The sequence below is a fragment of the Augochlora pura genome, chromosome 10 (assembly GCF_028453695.1).
Source record: "Augochlora pura isolate Apur16 chromosome 10, APUR_v2.2.1, whole genome shotgun sequence".
Classification (NCBI taxonomy): domain Eukaryota; kingdom Metazoa; phylum Arthropoda; class Insecta; order Hymenoptera; family Halictidae; genus Augochlora; species Augochlora pura.
In genome coordinates, this window is record NC_135781.1 from 21800180 (window position 1) to 21821699 (window position 21520).

Sequence of the window (21520 nt, forward strand, 5' to 3'; positions counted from 1 at the left end):
GAACCGTAGAACGCGTTGTAGCGATCCTTGGAACGGCTAGTCGCAGTGTGGCATTTATTTATTTCGCAACTCTAGTGCAAAATGCAATGTGTTGACAATTTTCGCGAAACTGAGACAACCGTTGCTAATTCTTTTTACAATAGTAAGAAAAATCGCGAATGCCACACTGCGGAGGGTTATATTATATTGCAACGCAATATTCTTCCAACACTGATTTTGAAATTAATTCAAAGACAAGCCGCGATAGTTAATATCGCATCGTTATAATACAAATCGCAATGTACCGCGATTATTTCGCTGCAGCACTAACTCAACGAACAGAAATCCAAAAGATTACTTTAATTTCCAAAATGAACAAATCTGTAGACTCAATACAGCAATTTAAATAAGGATTGCGACTACTTCACTTCTCAAAGCAAATTTTGATTTCTTTTCTAAATGAATTATAATAACGCGTGATTAAATCGCAACGCTAATGTAAACCGCGGATGTGTCCATCTGAGCTATTGTTGGGACGGCGAGCCCTGCCCTTTGTTGCAGCTGCAGCATGGGCGCCTAAAAAGTAGAAAAGCAAACTATTGCAACGCGATTATGTCGTCACAACAACGGTAAAAGTATTAACGTATTTATGTTAAAAAGTCATTTATTTAGGGAATATATTAATTTTAATGTTTTTATGGTTACATGCCACTCTCGACGATATTCAGTGTTCATCGTTTCAATTTTGTAATAAAGTTATGTATACGCATAAATCATGTAATATCATAAAATTATAAAATTAAAATGTTAAAAGGAATTTGATAATATGAAATAATAACAAACGATAGTAACATTAACGACATTGATATATTTAGTCTTTCATGTATCGGACTTAAGAAAATTGAATTTACCCGGGAATTTCAAATATTACCTAATTAATAGAAAATTGGGACCACCTGAAAATTTGAAATATTTTAAAAGTTTTGCTATAGCAAGCTTTCCTGTTTCATCTCCTATTTAATGTACTGTGCGTCGGATATTGGTGCTCGCATGAATAAACGGCGAACCGTGTTTCTCGTTGCAATGATTTGTTCGATAACGCGGTGAAAGCCACGAGAAATTACGGTCTGCGTCGGTAAAAGCGATTGATTAGTGGGTGGGTAGTAAAGAAGAGAAGGAGTACGCGTTAAAATTACCATCGAATTATCTTCCAGTTAACCACGGCCACGCTTTACGAGCCCGTTGCACTTCGAGTCAGGCTGATACTCTTTATTGTTCAAACTTCACGCGTTCCATAGTATTGTGCACGCCTACGATCCGGCTTTCGTTCACGTTATATGACGGCTACCACCTTATTTCTTGGCATTGCCGCTTTGGGAACACGATATCTGCATTTTTACACGTATCTTTCGTCGCTAACGAATCTACTCGTCTATTAATTTATTAATCTATTCATTTCAATAAAGTTATTCTTATGAAGACGTTGATTTTAACTCGTTTTCTAATTATAGTTTTAAAAAAACTAAATAACTAAATGTTTTTAATAAAAGAAATTTATTTTCAAATATCTAATTTCCAAAACATTTGTGAAACAAAACGTTTCTATAATTTTGAGTGTTAGATTTATTTTTAATGTTAAAGAAACATTGTTACATTAAATCAAGCTGCCCAAATTTAATTAACAAATGTAACTGACATGTAAGAACGGTGTTCTATATATTTTATAAAATTGATCGAAAATAAATAAAATTTGCTGTGCATAAAGATCAGGCATATAATATAGAACAATTATTATAGGAATAAAAAAAATTTCATATTGATTTTATTAGTTTTGTAAAAAAGTCTCTAAGTAAAAAATACACACAAAGCAAGCTAGTAAAAGAACCAGAACTAAAAAAGGATTACCATTAAGAAGAATATGCTTCGTAATCAGAAAAATGTTAAGTAACCAATAAATAAGAATTCAATCATAACGGAACAAAAATACCCTCTCACCTAACTTGTTTATAATATATTTTAGTAATGTACACAATAAACATAAATTATTCTTTCGGTTATTATTCCGAGAATTTTGGTTACAATTATATCAGCATATAATGTTCGAAAAATGTTTTATAATGACAATTATATTCTAACAATTATATCAGATAACTATAAAATTAAATAATATGTTATTTGAACTAGTATTTGAAACAATATTATTTCAAAAGTAATCGCTAGGCTGCCGATTTTATGGATTAATGACATAAATGACCAGGTATAATTTCAGACAGTGAAGAAATTGAAAAAGATTAAGCATTTTGTAATATTAATTTTAATTTTCTGAAATTACAGACATAAACACCCAAAATAACACGTTATTACAAACGCGGCCAGGTCTGACTTCGAATTAGCAACGATCGAGCATGTATCGTTTATGGAACTGATTACTGGTAGTGCTCCGATTATTTCCACGTTTCGAGACACAAGATGCACTGTGCACTCAACGCATTTCGTGCCGGCTCGTCCCTGCAGCCGGTTTCGCCGCGTTTTCATCAACATGGCATTGATTACACGCGCTCCAAATGGTTTTGACGCATCCAAGGCCCGCTATTACGCATGCACCTGAAACGTCCGGTCGTCTCGTAAACAACATTTCACCTCGCCTTATCTCTTCAACTAGAACCACTAGGACTTACAAAAAGCCCGCCGCTTTCCGATTTCTCGTTTCACAATTCTTTCGAAACGTAAATGCACTTTTATGAAGGAAAACACGAAACAATTTAGACTTTATTTACTGCGACGCTTAGCGCTCGTCAAATTCTTTCTCTGTTTTACTGCTTTATAATGCTGCGCTCGAATATCGCCCCGCCTGTTTGGCCTCCTTATCGTAAATCTGATTATATGCGCCACGTTTCCTATGTTACATGGCTACGTTTTCAGACGAAAACGAAATTATATGAGATAACTGTGTCGTACGCAAATACTATCTCCGTGCACAGCGACCGGCGTGTTTGTTCACAGAAAGCCGATTCTTTTACCCGTCGAAGTTTCGTGAAATTAGCAGAGAAGCATCGCAAAGGAATATTCAAACGAAAATTAATGGGAACAAGTTCTAGATGTCGTGCAACTATTTTTATATTCACTTTAATCCATTGTTATTAGGGCTATCGAAAACTTCTATCCGTTTGTAAAGCGAAAGAAAATAATTAATTTTTCATACATCCAATAATATTTATTGTACGATATATTTTCCGTCGTTATTTATTGACGATATACGTTCCAAAAGAACCATGTGCATCCATATTGAAACTTGAAATGACATCATCGGTTGGAACTTTCTACACTTATAGCCATGAATGTATTAAAAATGATCATGATTTTTGAATTATTCTTTCATGGCATTGTTTTGTTAACAAACTTCTACGCGAGCGTGCTTTTCACATGACTTCATCCGAGAAATGTCGGCCGTTCAGACGGGATATTGCAATCGACTTAGAAGATTAATTTCGCCTATTAATTTCGCATAATAATTGTACGCATGTAGAAAGTGGAAATTGAAAGAAAAGTGAAGGGTGCAGCGTACCACCTTGTTGCATTGTTGCATCACTACGCAATCGTTCAGAGAAGCCAGCTTAGTGTCAGCTCGATTGAATCAATCTTCGCTTCCTGACCGATCGATCGCGAGGCAATTGCACCGGTTGATTTCTGATAGGGAAAAATCGTTAGATTGACGGTATATCCCGATCGATGTAAATTCCCGTTTATGAGCTGAGGCTTATCTTTATTACAAAGTGTAATGCCGCCGCTTTCCGGCCTATTAGCGTGCCGGCCGCTGGGCGCTAACGAGGAATTTCAAATTGAAAATAGCGCGGTGGCTCGCGGGCCGACACTTCGATCCATTTAATGACCGTACTGGGATCGGTGCCATAACGACCGCAATTTATCGGCCAGTAAATCGGTTCTTTATTCGAACCTCGGCGACAGACGCCGCGCTGTCGTCGGAGTCGCCGTCGAATCCTGGCGATTTCACTTTACCTAATCATTTTTAATAATGAAATTATTTCCGCCACGACACGTGCTGCTCTGCAACGGTCGGCGTGGAATATGCAACATATTCCACAGCTTTACGTCTGCTTACGCAATCGTTATCAATGTCATTTTTTATTTAAAGACATCTGTGGCAGCTGCGAATTCAACACAGTTTCGAATCACGTTTTTATCTAACTTATTCGAACAACTATTGTCGTGTCTTCAATTTATCACGGATGCTGCAACGCTTTGTATCTTTTGGATGTTCGTGCAAAATAAAGATGGTCTAAGTTCGTTGTGACAAATACATATCAAATGAAAATATGTCTTTCCTTTTTTAACAACGTTAACAAGTTGATAATAATGTGGCAACGTTTTTAAATTCTTCTAATGGTTTTACCGTTTTGCATGCGTTAGATTTTTAAATAAAAACTTTAAAATGATATCCGCGGACTATGAAACTTTTCAATGTATTAATTAGTGAAAAATATCCTCAGAAGACCTGACACAACTAACATAATTTAGTTCATGAAACCAAACGTGGAAAGATAGAATTTGTCACAGTTGTTACGCCAGCGTAAATTAATAAAATGTATTTCATTGGAGCATGCAACAATTTTAATTACGTTCCAAATTTGATAAGAGAATATAGCATTGTCTATATTTAAAGTCAAATTTCTTTATATAAATAAATTTAATGTAAACTTATGCACTGGTCGTGCTGATTAGTTTATATTAAATTGAAGTACGATTTCGATATTTTCCTATTACAAAATAGAATATATTTCGAATCATTTTATTTTACGAGACTTCAAAGTCACGAACGCGCTTTAAACGAATGAAATCGTACGACTGTTAATGCATTAATGAGCACAACCTGCTGTTTCTGCAGAAAAGGGTATCAAACCATTTACGTCAAAAAGCCATTAGTTTCTTTTCTCCGACGATGTATCAAGAATTTCTTACGTTTTATTATTATCGCGCGAGGCACCAGCGAATTGATACCGCAACGATAAAGTAAATGGAACGCACACGTGCTTCCCGGTTTTATTGTTAATCACCCAGTTTTTACGGTTTCGTTGAATGGATGGTGAAAATAAATTTCACCGCGGGACACCTTATCTATGTGAACGCATGAGCGTATACTTCTTCTGATCTCTATTTTTATTTGAAGCCGTTTTGTTTGTCGTAGAACTTGAAGGTTCATCGAACTCGTCTGTTACCAATTAAGAAATAATTCACAGAAGTGAAAAGAATATACTTTAATATATTTGCATTTGTCGTACATAATTTTATACACATTGCTTAGAGAACTGATCTTTCTAACATTAAAAAAAAAAAACATTTGGCATAATCGTAGATAAGTCATACCACTTTTAAAAATGTCCAAATATTTTCGTGACCGACTAAATACATATAAATAAAAATTGTGTACCGCTCCATGAAATTTTATATTTAGATATTTATATCAAATGATATAGATATCACTGATATTTATATATTTTATTAAAAGGTAGTACAACTTAGAGCGTTTAAAATTTTGTTGTCATTTAGTTGTTCCAGATACATTGCTTGCTGCTATATGAAACAAAATTAGAAGTTCCATACTGAAATACCGGAAAATTCCCATTTCTCATAAAAATCTTTGTCCCATTAAAACCTCGAATACACGGTGGAACGTTCCGTATCAATTTTCATTGTTTGCAATCGCAGGCTTTACTGACATCGCCGGCTCTAGATTCGTAATAGTTGAGTCACGTGTTATGGCTGCCGCATAAGAATTCCTATTGAATATTTCGTTTCTTTTCGCCGCGAGTCAGCAGCCGTGAAAGCGCCAACAGAGATCGACATCGTTTGAATACAATGCGCTGTATTCGTCTCGGCGACGTTGCTAATTGCGAAATGCGATTGATCACGCATCAACGATCGTTTGCTACGGCACGTGACCAAGATCCAGAGTGATCAGATATCAATCACGATTTATGTAGATGCGTGTATTGTTACCTAGCTCGGCAAGAATGCTCTTTATGTGATACATCGCCGCGAACGTATATATCGTCATTGTCTTAGTTAAAGCTGTCGCTATAAATCGAAACTGTTCTACGCATTCGAAGCAACAAATTTGAAAGATGAATTGTTTTGCGAACCAGTTCTAACCATTTAATGGCATCGCTGGCGCAGTAAACTTCGCGGAAATCGTTCCGAGTGCATTTTATAGATGATTGTCAGTCGTTATCCAAATTATATTATCAACACCGTAGAATACAGTACTGATCTATAATTGCGGATCTTCTTACAAAATCAATATCTTTTGCAATCACTGTGCGGCACGGAAATAAAACCAAAGTATTCTTCGTTCATTTATTATTTAGAAAACTTTTAAACAATATGATAATATTCTTCATTTAAGATTGCTAGACTGCACATTCCTATGCAAGGTAAACACTGGACGTTTCTTCCGTTTTTGAATAACTTTTATTTGTTCATCTATTGTTTATTTGTTGGTTCGGCCGTATCGTACCAGCGGAGCTCGCTTCTTATTGGTTAATATTTTTCGGTAATAACTCATTAACGATGTCTCGGAGTAGCTTTTTGTAAAGGAACAAGTTGTTTGAAACGATTTCAGGTATCTCCCATTTTCGGATTGTTTGACATTTTTTAGACACCCTGTATAATCTATGACACACTTAAAAATGTGCATGTTTTAGTCGTTCTTATGCCTCTTATATAGCTTCAATTTTAAATAAATCATTTTATTTTTCTATAACAGAAATATAATTTATATATATTTATATATATACAATAATTGCAACCGGAGCTTCTCTTAAAGAGTTTTAATTTAAAATAAATTATGACACTTTTATATAAGAGAAATAATTGCAATAAGGGCAATAATAACTTATTTTGTAGACTCTGGCGATATTTCAACGTTTAATATATGTAAATTTTAATGACAACAATTTTTCATACTCTACAACACTTGTTCTGTACTTGTATAAACAAGCAAACGCCTACGTAATACTGTAACAACATGATTCTTAAATATTTACAGGATGTCGATGTAGCAATCTCGGCTCGATGACGACTGCATGTGACATCGTGACAGGACAATGTCAGTGTAAAGAGCACGTGACCGGCAGACAGTGCAACCAGTGCGCGGTAAGCTCAACTTATGCAAAATCATCGTGAATAATCATAATATACTCATGATACGTAGAAAAATATCATAGCGTTTGCTATGGTATCTATATATCATAGCTTAAAAATAAACTATATTTCAATTACATTTTATTTGGATTACATGCGTGATTAAAATAACTCGTAATTGTATTAACTGAAACGCCTGAATTATGTAATTAAATTACAAAACATAGTTGAGTTGTTATGTAATTGAAATACAATGTAATTGATCCGGCATTTGAATTCCAACATAATTGAATTGGCACAACTCTGAATTATTCTGTCTGTCGAATTTTATTAGGTTCTGCAAGACGTAAAAATGTTGAAAATATAAATTTACGTCGTGCTGCTCGATTTTCCAATTCTGATTTGATTAAGTAAGATACTTCAATTTTATCACATTATTCAAGTGATTGACGCGGCAGGCAAAGTATTAATGATGTTAACACCGTGAAATAATTAAACGGTATTTTTAAATTCTTTTTATCGTCACTACTCTGCGTTATATGCGTATATCTTAGCCGTAAATGCATAAAATCTGTCTTTTAATTACGATACATAGATGAATATAATCTTTAATAAATTCTCCCGGTTTCAAAGATCGGTTTCTGGGGTTTGACAACGGGTACAGAATGCGCTCCTTGCGAATGCGATCTCATCGGTGCATCCAACTCCTCCTGCCACGATTATACAGGACAATGCTACTGCAAGCCAGGCGTCGGTGGCGAACGGTGCGACACGTGTCTACCTGGACATTACGGTTTCTCTTCGAGTGGTTGTCAAGGTAAACAATCGGTTTCTCCATTTTATCAAAATTAATTTCATCGATATATTATTAAATATATTTAATATAATACGATGAAAATGATAAGTAGTATAAACATGCTACATTGAACGACAATGAACAACTACAAATGATGTTGAAGATAACGCATAAGGAACAATTTACGAACGATGATATGATACATTAGTTATATAGTAACATACCTCCATTATACAAACACATTCTTTAGCTAACATCAATTTCTTAACGAATAAAATAAATTCAAGTTTGCGACATTTCATTACATTTGTTTGTATTGCAGTTCGTATTGAGGAATATTGAGACTGTACAAGATTGTTGTCTCACCCTGTATACGGTTCATATACATATACGATATAAGAATTATAAAACATCTTCCTTACATCGATTAACAATTTGGCACAAAAATATTTTCCGCTTGGTTTTTTTTTTTAAATGGAATCGTGTTCCATAAGAATTCCATAAAAATTGTGTTCATCTATTTCATTTTATACTTACAAATTTATTGTTTCAAATAATTCTTTTATACTTGTTCAAAATTGAATACAAGAACTTCAGCTCGATAGTTTATCAAGAAACAGTTTTAAAAACGATGTAAAATTTTCGACTGTACCGTCAAACGCTATTTGCGTGTTCGACGAAAGCGTCTAAAATATTTGAAACCAGCAGGAGCGTTTCGCTTCAACAACGAAACTTAAACAAAATACTGAATTCTTGGAAACAAGATGTCGTGAATCAGATGAATTTTATGTGCAGTATGCGACCCCTGCGTGCGGCCAGGTCACGTATGCGACGTCGACACAGGTCGTTGCATTTGCCCGACGTTAACTTTCGGCGAGCACTGCGACAGATGCAGACCGGGCTCCTGGGACCTGGTTCCAGGCGTCGGCTGCAGATCCTGCGACTGCACTTTGGGCTCGACCAGGTCCCAGTGCGATCTCCAAGGACAATGCCCTTGCAGAATAGGGTACGACGGGCGTAGATGCGAGAGATGCGCGAAGGGTTACTACGGTTATCCGAGGTGTCGGCCATGCAGCTGCAATTTAGCCGGTACTCTGGAATGCAACGGCGGCGTTTGTGATTGCAACGAGAATGGACAGTGCCCCTGCAAGGTACGCCCCTACCATTTCGCTTAAATGACAAACCTTAATGCGCATTTCGGGTAAAAATACAACCCTGTGTAATTCAAATGTTCGCATGTTTCATGAAGATTTATCAAAACGCTCCAGAAGGAGTATCCTAATAAAATATCTCGAGAAGATTGATAAATAACATTATGAATGATTTTGATTATACTTCTTAATAAGTAATTAGTAATTCCTTCTGTTATACTCGGTTGTATTTTTGTCAGAAAAGCGTATCAGATTCGACTGTAGTGAATATCAGGGGAAATTGATCGCTGGAATTGTTCTTCATCTTCCATTTAGGAAAACGTGTACGGGAGGCAGTGCAACCAATGCAGAGAAAATACATTCGGTCTAGCGGCGGACAACCCTAAAGGCTGCACAGAATGTTTCTGCTTTGGTCGATCAACTTCCTGTCAGCAAGCTGAGTTCGCCTGGGGACAACGAAGGTTAACACGACCGCGAACTCTTTACGTGAATGACAGCATTAACGACATAATAGTAAGAATCTATTATCACTTGTACCCTGTGCACAATTATTACACACTGAGATACAACAAATTCGCAAAATTTGTGGTATTGCAGACAAATATGTGTTTTAAAACAGCCCGGTTTAAATATTTCATTTTTGTAGCAGTAGTAAATATTTTCCAACATATATACACGATCAACATTGCTCTACAATCTATATTTAAAAAAGAATTTGCCATAAAAAATCTTTTAAAAGAATTTAATTCAAACGAACTGCTTGACACGTATATGTAGCTTATACGCTACGTTAAAAGAGAATTTTATTTATCAAAATCTTTAATAAAAGAATATTGTTTGAAGAAACTAACAGAAAGAAAATTTTGATTCAATGAAATCTTTGATAACAAAATGTAAATTAAGAGAAGACTTTTATTTAATAATCTTTTTGTCGACGAATATAATTGTACAGACTAAGCAATTAATCGAGTAGTAAACAGTGAAAGGAGAATTAAAAGAAAAGGATATTTGTTATTTGTCGTGCTTAGGTATCAAGATACGGGTTCCAAGTCCCTTTGACCCCCATTAATGGCGGTTTGAACGTGACCAATGGGCTGTCTACGATTCCGGACCTGGAGGGCGACGTCACGATACCGTCGAACTTGTATTACAATTATCCATTATACTGGGTGCTGCCCGACACTTTTCTCGGTGATAAGGTAATTCTCGCATAGCGTATATATCTGACCGACAAGTCTAATTAATGTCTCGCATGAAACACGACACGCACGAGAACTGTCGCGCGGAAAAAAAATGACACTGCGTAACTTATAATTCAAGGTCGTTTCCTACGGAGGGTTTTTAAGATTTACAACTTTGACAGAAGGTGGAATACCTCTGAGAACCACCCTGCAGTATCCAGTCGTGCAACTGCAAGGGAACAACAGAATTGTCTTGGAGTATTATCTGCCTTCGCCTGTAAATAACGATCACTACGAAGTCAGGTAGCTTTCCAAATCGAAGCCTTTAACGATTCGATGATTTCTTTCGAAGTTCCCCCGATCGGAAGAGTAAACGTCGATCTTTTTATCGTTCCCGTTTTAGGTTCCACGAGTCTCTGTGGCAACTGCAGAATAGACCAGATTACAAGGTCACGAGGGAAGTGCTGATGGTTGCGTTGCAAAACGTGCAACACATTCTGGTGAAGGCCAGCGACAACGCAGAATTCACGAAAACAACGTGAGTTGCATCGAACGTTTGCTATTTCTTCATATTATTTTTTCGATATAATTGTAACTGATGTCGGGACGAATTCAACGAGTTATTACACGATAATCTTCATATGATCTTGAATTCCGAGACAAAGGTTTTTGAGACAAATGAAGAGTTTTATAAATAGTGTTTAATATATCATAATATGTAACAAATTTTCGAACATACGTATATGCCGATTATTTTCGATCACTAATGCAGTGAAAATTAGTCCAGTAAAAATTAACAGAATGTTATTTGTAAGAATATAAAGAAACATTATTAATAGAAGTATTTAGTAGTCAGTTAGTTAATAAATATGATTAGTTAATTTCGTTTTTTTTTTTTTAATAGAATCATATATTTCTTTTATATATCAATTGCTGCATCTTGACATTTTTTATTAAAAAAAAGTATTCACTTATGCATGTCGCAAAGTTGTTACTTTAGTATACATTTTAACTTTGTTAATTGAAATACTTCTGTTGATAAAATTTCCTAATATTTCCAAATATAAGAGAAATGTTAAGTGCTAACATTTACACCCTGAGCAATGTGCTATAATTGTATAGTATTTTCGAAATTTGTTAAAAATATTAAACTATTGTAACAGTGTCAAATGTATAGAATAACATATATGTACTACGCAAAGTGATATAATAATTAATATACTACATATAATAATTAATATATATATATAATAATTAAGTACTGCAAGTTTTATCTCATAGAGCAACTGATATGAGAAAAGACGTGAAAATCAGAAATATTAAATTATTGTAACATCGATAAACGTATAAACTAATTTATACATATAATGAAAACTGATATAGTAATTAATATATCATAATTAAATACTGCAAGCTTTGCCTTGCCTATATCAGAAGAAACGTGAAAGCTTCAGTATAAATATAAGATGAACAAATTATTCTATACTTTTATAGGAATCAATATATTTTTAAGCAATTTTTCATTTCATCAGGGTCCGTTCTATATTATGATATTTTATATACTATGCTGCAATTCTTATATTTCAGTTTATTGGAGGCTTCTATAGACACCGCGATACAAACAGCCACGTACACGCCATCGTTCGCGTCTAGCATCGAGATCTGCCAATGTCCTCCGGAGTACAACGGCACGTCCTGTCAGGATCCAAGCATCGGTTACTATAGGTGGTACCCGAACACCACCGTCACGTCGACCATCGTTATCGATCTTATCGGTCAGGCTAAACGCTGTCAGTGCAACGGAAGAACCGATATCTGTAATCAGGAGACAGGTCACTGTCTGGTGAGTGCTTTCAGGACAATCTACTCTCGCTATTGACGTTTCCATATTCAAATCCAAACATATCAATTTGCTTCCACATACTTTCAAACATCGCGGGCTTTTTGTAAATAGTCGCGTAAAATACATTCTAGAGTAGACATCTCAGTTTCAGTGCCTATTACAAATTTCCGTGACCCCATATTAACCATTGGCGCTCGAATGGCGACTCTAGGACGCTACTGGAATTGTTCCATCACGTCCGAAGATAATTTTCATAAGAATAAAGTTTAGATTTTACAAATTGTTAAATAGTGAAATTGTTGGTATCAGTCACAGAAATTAATTTCGTATGCATAAAAGTGCACTTTGTTGCATAGAACGGAAGTACTATGAGCCAGAAAAATTATTTTAAATTTACAGTTAAAAAGGCTTCGAGTGCGGAGGAATAAACACCTACAGAAAAAAAACAAGATTTACACATAAATAAATTGATACTTTTCCCTGAATCTTACATGTTAACAGGTTGGACAAAATCAAAAAATATAGGTCATCAATATACATGTAATACTTTTCCTTTTCTATACCTTTTTCAATCGGGGCACGGAAATTGGAACTTTCGTTTTACATTTCTGTTTCGCCAATTATATTTTATTCGTAATCTCATAGTTTAAACAAACGAATCAAATTATAGCGCAACAATGGCGAATTAAAATTGGTTAGTATACATATATTAGATATGGCAGAAAATTTTTTCATTTTTAATGTAAATGGTGTCTTCGAATTTTTATGAAAAATAAATTTTGTCTTCGTTAATAGGAGCTACGTCGGCATTGATTTCTATACTTAATTTTACTTACATAAAACAATACAACAGTATTTGCAAATTCATCAATCTTAAATCTTAAATCTTTACCCCAAGATTGCGTCAGAATTAATTTTATCCCATTGAACTCATTGCATGGAACATTATTATCACATTATTAATATCTTTATTTTAGTGCTGCTGCTATAACAGGACTTAAATCACAGTTCCTCTAGCTTATGCATAGTTATAATAACTCATTGCACCTAATATAAACCAACTAATAATTCATTTAAATTGTCGGCTCGAAAATTATTGCAATTATTTATTATACAAGGTGTTTCAAAAGTCACTCGCAATAGGGAAATGAAGGGTTCTTATGGTCGTCTGAAGTAACTTTTTCCTTGACAAACATTTTCTCTGAGGCGTCGTTAATGTGTTATTAACATTGACCAATGAGAAATTTGCGTTAATAACTCGTTAACAAAACCACAGATTGCATTTTCGCTGAGGAAAAAATCGCTCCAAATGACCTTAGATAGCCTCCATTTCCGAATTGTAAGACATTTTTGGAACACCCTGTAAAATTAGTTTAGCTAAAGTGGAATAATCTCTGACGAGGATAAATTAAGCAAACAATATGTTGATATGAAAATGTTTTTGTTATAGAACTGCCGCGGAAATACTGCAGGACCAAGATGCGACGTTTGCGCAGACAGCTTTTACGGAAATCCGGATTTCGGTGGATGCAAACCCTGCCCATGCCCGCAAACGGATAAAAGGTTCTCGAGCACCTGCATGGTTCGCGCCGAAGCGGAACCCATTTGCGTCTGCAAGCCTGGTTCGTGAATCATTTATAAATAGTTTACTAAACGTCTAATATAAAATTCGAACTGAATCTCTATGACATACTATACGCAAAATTAGAGGAAGTTCAAGTTGTTGTATTACTGCCTTCGAATTTTGTTATAAAATATAAACCCTCGAATTTAGTAATTTTTCTTAAATTATTTGCTAAGTAAAATTAGAGGAAATTATTATTATATATGGTTTAGACATGCTTGTAATACAAACTATCAATTAAACGTGTAGGGCCTAATACATTAGGGGTAGTTTTAGTCATCATATCACCGATTTTGATTTACTTTTAACATAATAAAAATCCTTAAGCGGTTCATTTTCTAAATAATAAGCTATGTTTACAAATGTTTTATTTTGAGAAGTATTTACCGAATTCGAGTCGATTCTTTCTTTATTTCAGTCAGAGAAATATGATTAACTTATTAAATACCTCTATTAACTAGAAAGTTAATTTCAGAACATTAAAAACCCTGCAGAAAATATTTTTCGACTTGGATATCTTGTTCCAAAATTTGAAAATCTCCGATCAGCGCTAATTTAAAATTCATTATCAGCCTTTTGCGCTCGAGTAGTGGCTCTAAGTTACCATTAAAATTGATCTATTACGTTACGAAATAATTTTTGCACGAACAAAGTGTAGATTTAAAAAATTGTTAAAAATGAAGCTGTTATTATGAGACACAAAAATCAATTTCATATGCACAAAATGCACTTTGTCACATAAAATAAAGGTATAATAAGCCAGAAAAAGTATTTTAGATTTACAATCAAAATGGGTTAAAGTATTGTCGAAGGTGTAGACAGAAATACAATAGCAAACAAGCTTCCTTGGTAAAAAATTAAAAACCTGGCAGAGACTGAAATTCTCGAATGAATTGTTCGTTGAAAGATATCGATGAATAGGATTGTTTCATCGCAGGCTACACTGGCAGAAGATGCGAACGATGTTCTTATGGGTATTACGGACTTCCGGATCTCCCTGGTGGCAAGTGCACCCCGTGCAATTGCAATCCAGCCGGCAGCTACAGCGACGAATGCGACGCGGAAACGGGACAGTGCAGATGCAGATCTGGATCGACGGGACGTGATTGCTCAGAATGCACGTCGTATCGCCATGTTTTCATAAACAACGTTTGCACGTGTAAGACAAACTATTGAATTAGTATATTTTATAAATAAATCGTCGGAGCATTTGTTACTCGATAAAAGAAGTAAAATTAATTGAGACGTGTGAAAACATATTTTTTCACCCTGGAACCACTAAATTGGTAAAAATGACTGGTTCCTGACTTTTACTTTTGTAATTAAATTCATTATAAAAGCGTGTTATAATTACACTGGGGATTTCTGGGGGGAAATTAAAATTGGCTATATTGGAAGAAACGTAAAGTAGATGTAAATGTATTTCTTCTCTTAACACATCTTGCGCGGGAAGCGACTAAAGTCGTTTTGCGCGGATTTCACATCTTGAGCGGGAAGCGACTAAAGTCGTTTTGCGCGGATGTTATCGATGGGTTTTTGTGATGTTTTTACAATGAGATCAGATAGACATAAGTTGGAAAGATAAATGAATTTCGAAAAAAAATCGCCCGCTACACGGTAAGACTCTGGCGGCAAAGTGCCCGCGCAAGATGTGTTAATAATTATGAGAAACAAAAATTAATTAAACAATTATTTTAATAATAATAATAAGTCGAGAATAGTGTAATAATATCTTTAAATTCTTCTAATCTTACACAGTTTGAATTCATTGAATTTTGTCATTGTTACGAGACAATGACATTAGATGAGTTTAGGACTTGGTAATTCTATTTTTAAAGTTCATGTACTAACACGAGAATGAAATAATCTCTTACGAATTTTATATTAATTTATTAGCTTGCAACGACAACTGTACTGGTGTACTGCTTGATACCGTGGAAGAGCTTTCCCAGGAACTCGCAAATCGCACCTCCCACGTAGCCAACGGTTACATCCCTCCTCCGTGGGAAGATCTGTCCTATATCGAATCAAACGCTACCTGGTTTCTCGACGAAATAAACCTTCAAAATCATTTGAAGCAAAGGATGAAGAATATTCCCCGGCAAGAGTACAAGCAGCTTATGAGGAAGTTTGAAATGCTATTTAGAAGAGTATGTACAATCCCTTCGATTGCTAACGCTAAAAAATAAAATCGTAAAATTAGTATATTTAAAATATTTTAAAATATAAAAGAAGATGTATCGATCAGATCTTTTTGGTAGTCTACGTATAAATCTCATTTCATCTATCGTTAATCAATTTTGATTGCATTGTACCTTTTTTGTACCATCACAATCACAATTTTCAGGTAAACGAACAAGCAAAACAGGCGGATACTTTGAAGTTGAAAAGCGACGATTTACAGAACAACATATTCAGCGCAAAGATAGATTTGGAAAATCTGAGGAACTACATCAGAGGTACCGAACAGAATTAGTGCGATTGTTAAGGATTCTCGAGTCCCGGTGTGAACAATAAATTCAGTTTTATAATTTCAGACACGGTTTTGCAACTGAGGCAGTACAGTAACGACAACAAGAGGATCGAGATCAAGAAGGCTCTGAAAATGGCGAAAGTAATACTGAACGGTTTGAAGGCTGTTAATCTGAAGAAGAAAACGATGGAGATAGAAAACTTCCTTGAGTGAGTATCGAAATTTTAGAATTTCATCAATACATGTTATCGTGGCATCAAGCAACGTCGTTACATTTATTATAATCAATATATTATTTTCTTAAATCACAAATCGTTTAGAAAGCGAACGATAAAGAGTTAGAATAAAATTGAAGATACAACCATTCCATTTAAGCTTGTCGAATGATTTGAAAATACTGGAAACTTTGTGTCCTTTTAATTAATGAGTCTCGTATTACACGGTGTCCCAAGAATGTCTAACAGATACCCAAGGTCATTACAAACAACTTTTTCTTTTACAAAAATTTTCTGCAGAGCAACGTTAACGAGTTATTAATGAAAATCAGTGACCAATGAAAGACGAGCTCAGCTGACACGAAACGGTTGCGCCAATGAGTGGAACGAGGCTCCCACAGCCTTTTCTCGGGGCGACCAGAGCTCGCTTCTCATTAGTCAATGTTTCTTGCTCATTACTCGTTAACTATGTCTTGGAGAAAAATTTTGTAAAAGAAATAGTTGCTTGAAATGATCTCAGGTATATCCCATTTCCGGATTGTTACACATTTTTGGGATGCCCTGTATACTTTTTGATCCAGAAGAATTGCAATAGTTCTTAATGGTATTAAAATTGATAATAAAAACTTATAATGTAATGTTTTTGAAAACACAGTGAAGTCGCGGAGTACACGGACCGGCTGAATTCTTTATACGATGCGACCGTACCGCTGGCGATTGCACAAGCCGGTGCCGAAGAGTACTCGTTGAAGGTGGACGACATGAGGAACGTCACAGAATACACGATGGAAACGTTATTCACCTATGACGGTTTGTACAACAATATCAACGACACTTTCGGGAAAGCCAAGGCAGTTTGCATCGGCATCAACGACATGAGGAACGAGATCAATGAATCCATCAGCGACGGCGAAAATTTAATAGATGAAACGAGGGGATTAATCATCGACATTAAGAATAACTTGATGGTATGCAATGACAAATTTGATTTCAATCGGGTTCTTCATATGAAGAAACAACAATAATTCATTTTAAAACGGTCAAACCAATAATATTCCGTCGTTTGCAAAATGAAAATTATCTAAGGCTATGAAATAGAAATTAAATAAAAATAAATTGTATCTTTTAACAATTATGATAAATTTGAAATAGTAATCTAATGAAATTATTTTATTTTTCATAATTTCATATGATAGTTTACATTATTGCTACAAATTAATAACTTCAAACATTTGATCGTTATCGTGGAAGTGTTTTGCTGAGAAAGAAACTTTAAATTACAGGATCTCCCAGATTTACAAAACAAATTGGCGTCGTGGTACGAGAAATTGAGAATGAAAGAGGAATTACTGTACAGTCTGAATTACGAATACAATGGAACGTACGTGATGCCTGCTATCGTGCACGCGAGGAATATATCAAACTACGTCGATGACTATGTCCAGTAAGAATAACCACAATCATTACTAATAAATGATAATAATTAAGCGTATAGCAGAATGTATGAGTTTTCGATGTTTTAATTATTATAGTAGTAAGATGTGTTTTTTAATGATCATGTTGATCGTTTTGCATACCGTAAAAGCTACTTTTGTCCGTTTGTATACACGCTACTATTTTTCATAATTGACGATCGATAACCTGATAAAGTGCGACTCGGCGTTTCTGCCGAGCAGTCTGTTTTCCGAGACAAGAAACATCGCAGCGAGTCCTTTGAAGGCCAGCCAGGCGTACAAGAACATCATCGACAGCATTAGATCGGCGAATGTCACGGCTATGGCGGCCAAAGAACTTGCCGAAGATGTTTATAACAAGGTAAGCAGCCAACGAAACAATGGAAATCAATGATCTAAAAAATGAATAAACAAAATAGCTACATTGTTAAGATTTATTAACTCTAAATGCATCACTGCCAGTCTATTATCGATGCTAATATCAGTTAACATTATTATACGCTATTATAGGAATTGTCAAAAATTTAATCAAATTTAATCTTAGAATTTTTATAAATCAACGCATAGTCTCTTTCCGAAATAACTTTCAAAAGCTATATTCTGTACATTTAATTAAAATCGACGCGTTACATTTAAACAATGTCAAATTCTGCATCGTATTTTAATCGCTTTATATCTTATTTCAAAGAAATGGAAATTTTCTTAATACATTAATTGTTCTCTGACTACCTCATCAGACGTTTCCTAATGGACCGCATTCTAAGTCGCTTTTGGACAGCGCGAGAGAAATATCATCGGAGTCGACCAAACAATGGGAAAATGCTGAACGGCATGGGAAGATGGTCGAAAACGTGGCTGACAAATTATATCTTCAAAAGCAGGCAGTGATGACAGTGAAAAGCACTTTGAACACTACTGGGATCAGGGATAACCAAGTTAACGTGAAGTTGCAAAGCTTGCAAGACGACAGTAGACACTGTAAGTCGATTTTGTACACCGAAATCATCGTAATGAACCTACGAAAACTCTGATAAAAGATTTCATTGACCCTCTGAACTCGATAGTGCTCTCTCAACAACAAACTAAACATAATTACTAAATGATGATGATTTCATGATTAACAATTTTTATTTTATACAATCCGTGTGAATGCAATTTCATGCGAAATCTTATTAGAGAAATTATTTCCAGCGTTCTATCGTTTCACATTTCTTCAAAGCGTTACTTACATAATTAAGCAAGAAATAATTAACCATTATAACTCTTTCATAATTGTGACCAGTTTATAATAATTCAAAATAACTAAACTAGTTTATAGTAATTTAAAATAACTAACAAAATATAATCGTTCATGCATATTACTTTCCGCCAGATTAAATTTTTCCCAATTATTGTAAATTAGTTATAATAACTAATGAGTTGTAATCGTAAATATGTTTGAGCTTTTGGTAGGTGTTTCGAGAAAATTTTCCAAGTTCTTTTCACATTCGGAGCTAAAAAAAACTAAAAATTCTTTCTTTTTTAGTGCGCGAGGGCATTAAGAATTTGATGGACGAAAACGATAAACTGATGGAATCAACGAAGGACACGCAGAAGCTCATCGACGATTACACAACAGGAATCTCCGAAAGGCTGAAACCGAAATTGAATGACCTGAAGAGGGAGGGTGATTCGAAGATCAGTTTAGCCAGCGAGAAATGTAAGAAACGCTGCAAATATGCGTGGCCATAGATTTTTTACTATATAATGTATTAATATTTTTTGTACTTATGATTTAATTGTGTGTGACATTTCAGTGACGGAGGCACTAAGCAATGTAAAAAAGGCGGACGCGAAATTAATTAGCTTATCGAATGCGGCGGTGAAGAGGAAAAACGAGTTTGACAAGTGGAACGACACATTGGCTTCGAAGTTACAGAGCTTGAAAGACAAAATCGCCGAGGCTAGAAACGCTGCTGATGGGGTAACTATACGGAATTCTCTGCATTGTTTCATTATATTCCCTGCTAATAATGTATTATTTAACGAGTAAATAATTTTCGTAAAAATCGGTTTACGCATACGAAGAAATATTAAAAAGTAAACAATAAAAGTACATAAATATAAATATTATATATATATTAATGTATAAACAATAAAAGTCTGCAGTTTAAAATTATTCCCCATGATTGGTTGATTCAGAGCAAATTTTATATTTTTAGCGATATTTAAACAACAAATTAACAAAAGTCCATGCCTCTGTATTTCTATATTAAAGATAATAGAAAATAGAAATATGCAAATTTGATTTTTTGTTAAATTTTCAATTAAATATCAGTAACGATATCAAAATTATATATAGACTCAAAAAAATTTGAGTCTACAATTATACACATCACTGTATATATTGTATAAATTCAAGTAAAAATCGATATGCTTTATTAAAAAGTTGTATTAAAAGTAAACCTGTTCGTTTATTTTTCATTTCCGCAGATTCGTGTTTCATTGAAGTCTGCCAATGGCAAAAAGTGCTTTCGATCGTACAGACCATCCACGCTGCAACCAACGTCGACGAACACGATCGTCATAACATTAGCGCTGTCTGAGGGACGGAAGGAAGGCTCTTTGTTCTACTTACCGAGCAGTATTAACGTAAGTCCTCGCTGAAGTATCTTTTAAACGATAAGGAGAACAATATGCTCTACAATTTCTGAATATTTGTTACGTAGGATGATTTCCTCGCGTTGGAGATCATCAACAGAAGGGTGCGATTTGTATGGAACGTTGGCGGAGGCACGGGTGTTGTGACTCACCCCGAAGAGCTCAAGACTGGCGATTTTAATGATGATAGATACTGGTATCGCATTGAAGCTGCAAGGTAATACATGATTACTAAATATTAACATAGAACATTCTGTCTCAAATTGTTATAATATCTGGTTGGATAACAATACGATCTTCGAAAGTAGTCGCAAAATTCTAGGATAGTTCTTCGCTCAACTATTTTACTTATTCAATCGATAAATCATCTTTTCTTTAAATACTTGTTCATTTAAATATAAAATTTATGCAATCATTTATATTGCAAATATAATATTATTACGAACACATTTTCTTTGTTATTTTTGAATGGTAATTCGGAATCCTTGTACAATTCTAATTACATTTATGATGCGATGTACTTTGCACCTCTGTTGAGATAATTGATCAAACTGGCTTTGCTATAGTCAAATTCGGCGAAATCATGTTTTCATAAAAAATCTTCAACAATTACAGAATACGTCACGTAGGGAGACTTCGTGTACGAAAGCAAGCGACGCTGTCCAGCGGATCGAAATTCGAGACCAATTCGACGGTCTCCGAATACGGATGGTTCGACATTACCATGTCGGATCACGTTTGGATAGGGGGTATTCCTCAGTCGGAGCGCAGGCGAACGGAACTTATGGCGTCGAATGGACTTCCCGGTTGCGTGCACCAAGTCATTTTAGACGGGAAGATCATTGGCTTGTGGAATTTCATCTTTAACGCGCCGGACATGGCTTGTCAAGCTTGCGTCGAAGGGTACGCTACGAATACATTGTCTCAGTTATTTAACTGAACCCTGAATTAACCCTTTGCACTCAAAGAATTCTCTCCGATTAGCTGACAAAATCTCCAACGTATT

General features: G+C 35.0%; 1 protein-coding gene across 2 annotated transcripts in view; it reads left to right on the forward strand.

The window, feature by feature from the left end:
- Positions 1 to 21520, forward strand: part of Wb (wing blister) — a 201303-nt gene that overhangs the window by 171414 nt on the left and 8369 nt on the right. For both annotated transcript variants that reach the window (XM_078193256.1, XM_078193257.1), the window contains 22 exons: positions 7043 to 7149; positions 7771 to 7954; positions 8729 to 9084; positions 9400 to 9597; positions 10113 to 10283; positions 10405 to 10568; positions 10669 to 10803; positions 11853 to 12108; positions 13559 to 13730; positions 14670 to 14891; positions 15629 to 15882; positions 16080 to 16191; positions 16270 to 16414; positions 17076 to 17388; positions 17704 to 17864; positions 18097 to 18235; positions 18612 to 18852; positions 19400 to 19573; positions 19671 to 19837; positions 20347 to 20505; positions 20583 to 20731; positions 21130 to 21417. In XM_078193256.1, the coding sequence (XP_078049382.1) occupies positions 7043 to 7149; positions 7771 to 7954; positions 8729 to 9084; positions 9400 to 9597; positions 10113 to 10283; positions 10405 to 10568; positions 10669 to 10803; positions 11853 to 12108; positions 13559 to 13730; positions 14670 to 14891; positions 15629 to 15882; positions 16080 to 16191; positions 16270 to 16414; positions 17076 to 17388; positions 17704 to 17864; positions 18097 to 18235; positions 18612 to 18852; positions 19400 to 19573; positions 19671 to 19837; positions 20347 to 20505; positions 20583 to 20731; positions 21130 to 21417 (4267 nt within the window). The remainder of the gene's footprint in view (positions 1 to 7042; positions 7150 to 7770; positions 7955 to 8728; positions 9085 to 9399; positions 9598 to 10112; positions 10284 to 10404; positions 10569 to 10668; positions 10804 to 11852; positions 12109 to 13558; positions 13731 to 14669; positions 14892 to 15628; positions 15883 to 16079; positions 16192 to 16269; positions 16415 to 17075; positions 17389 to 17703; positions 17865 to 18096; positions 18236 to 18611; positions 18853 to 19399; positions 19574 to 19670; positions 19838 to 20346; positions 20506 to 20582; positions 20732 to 21129; positions 21418 to 21520) is intronic.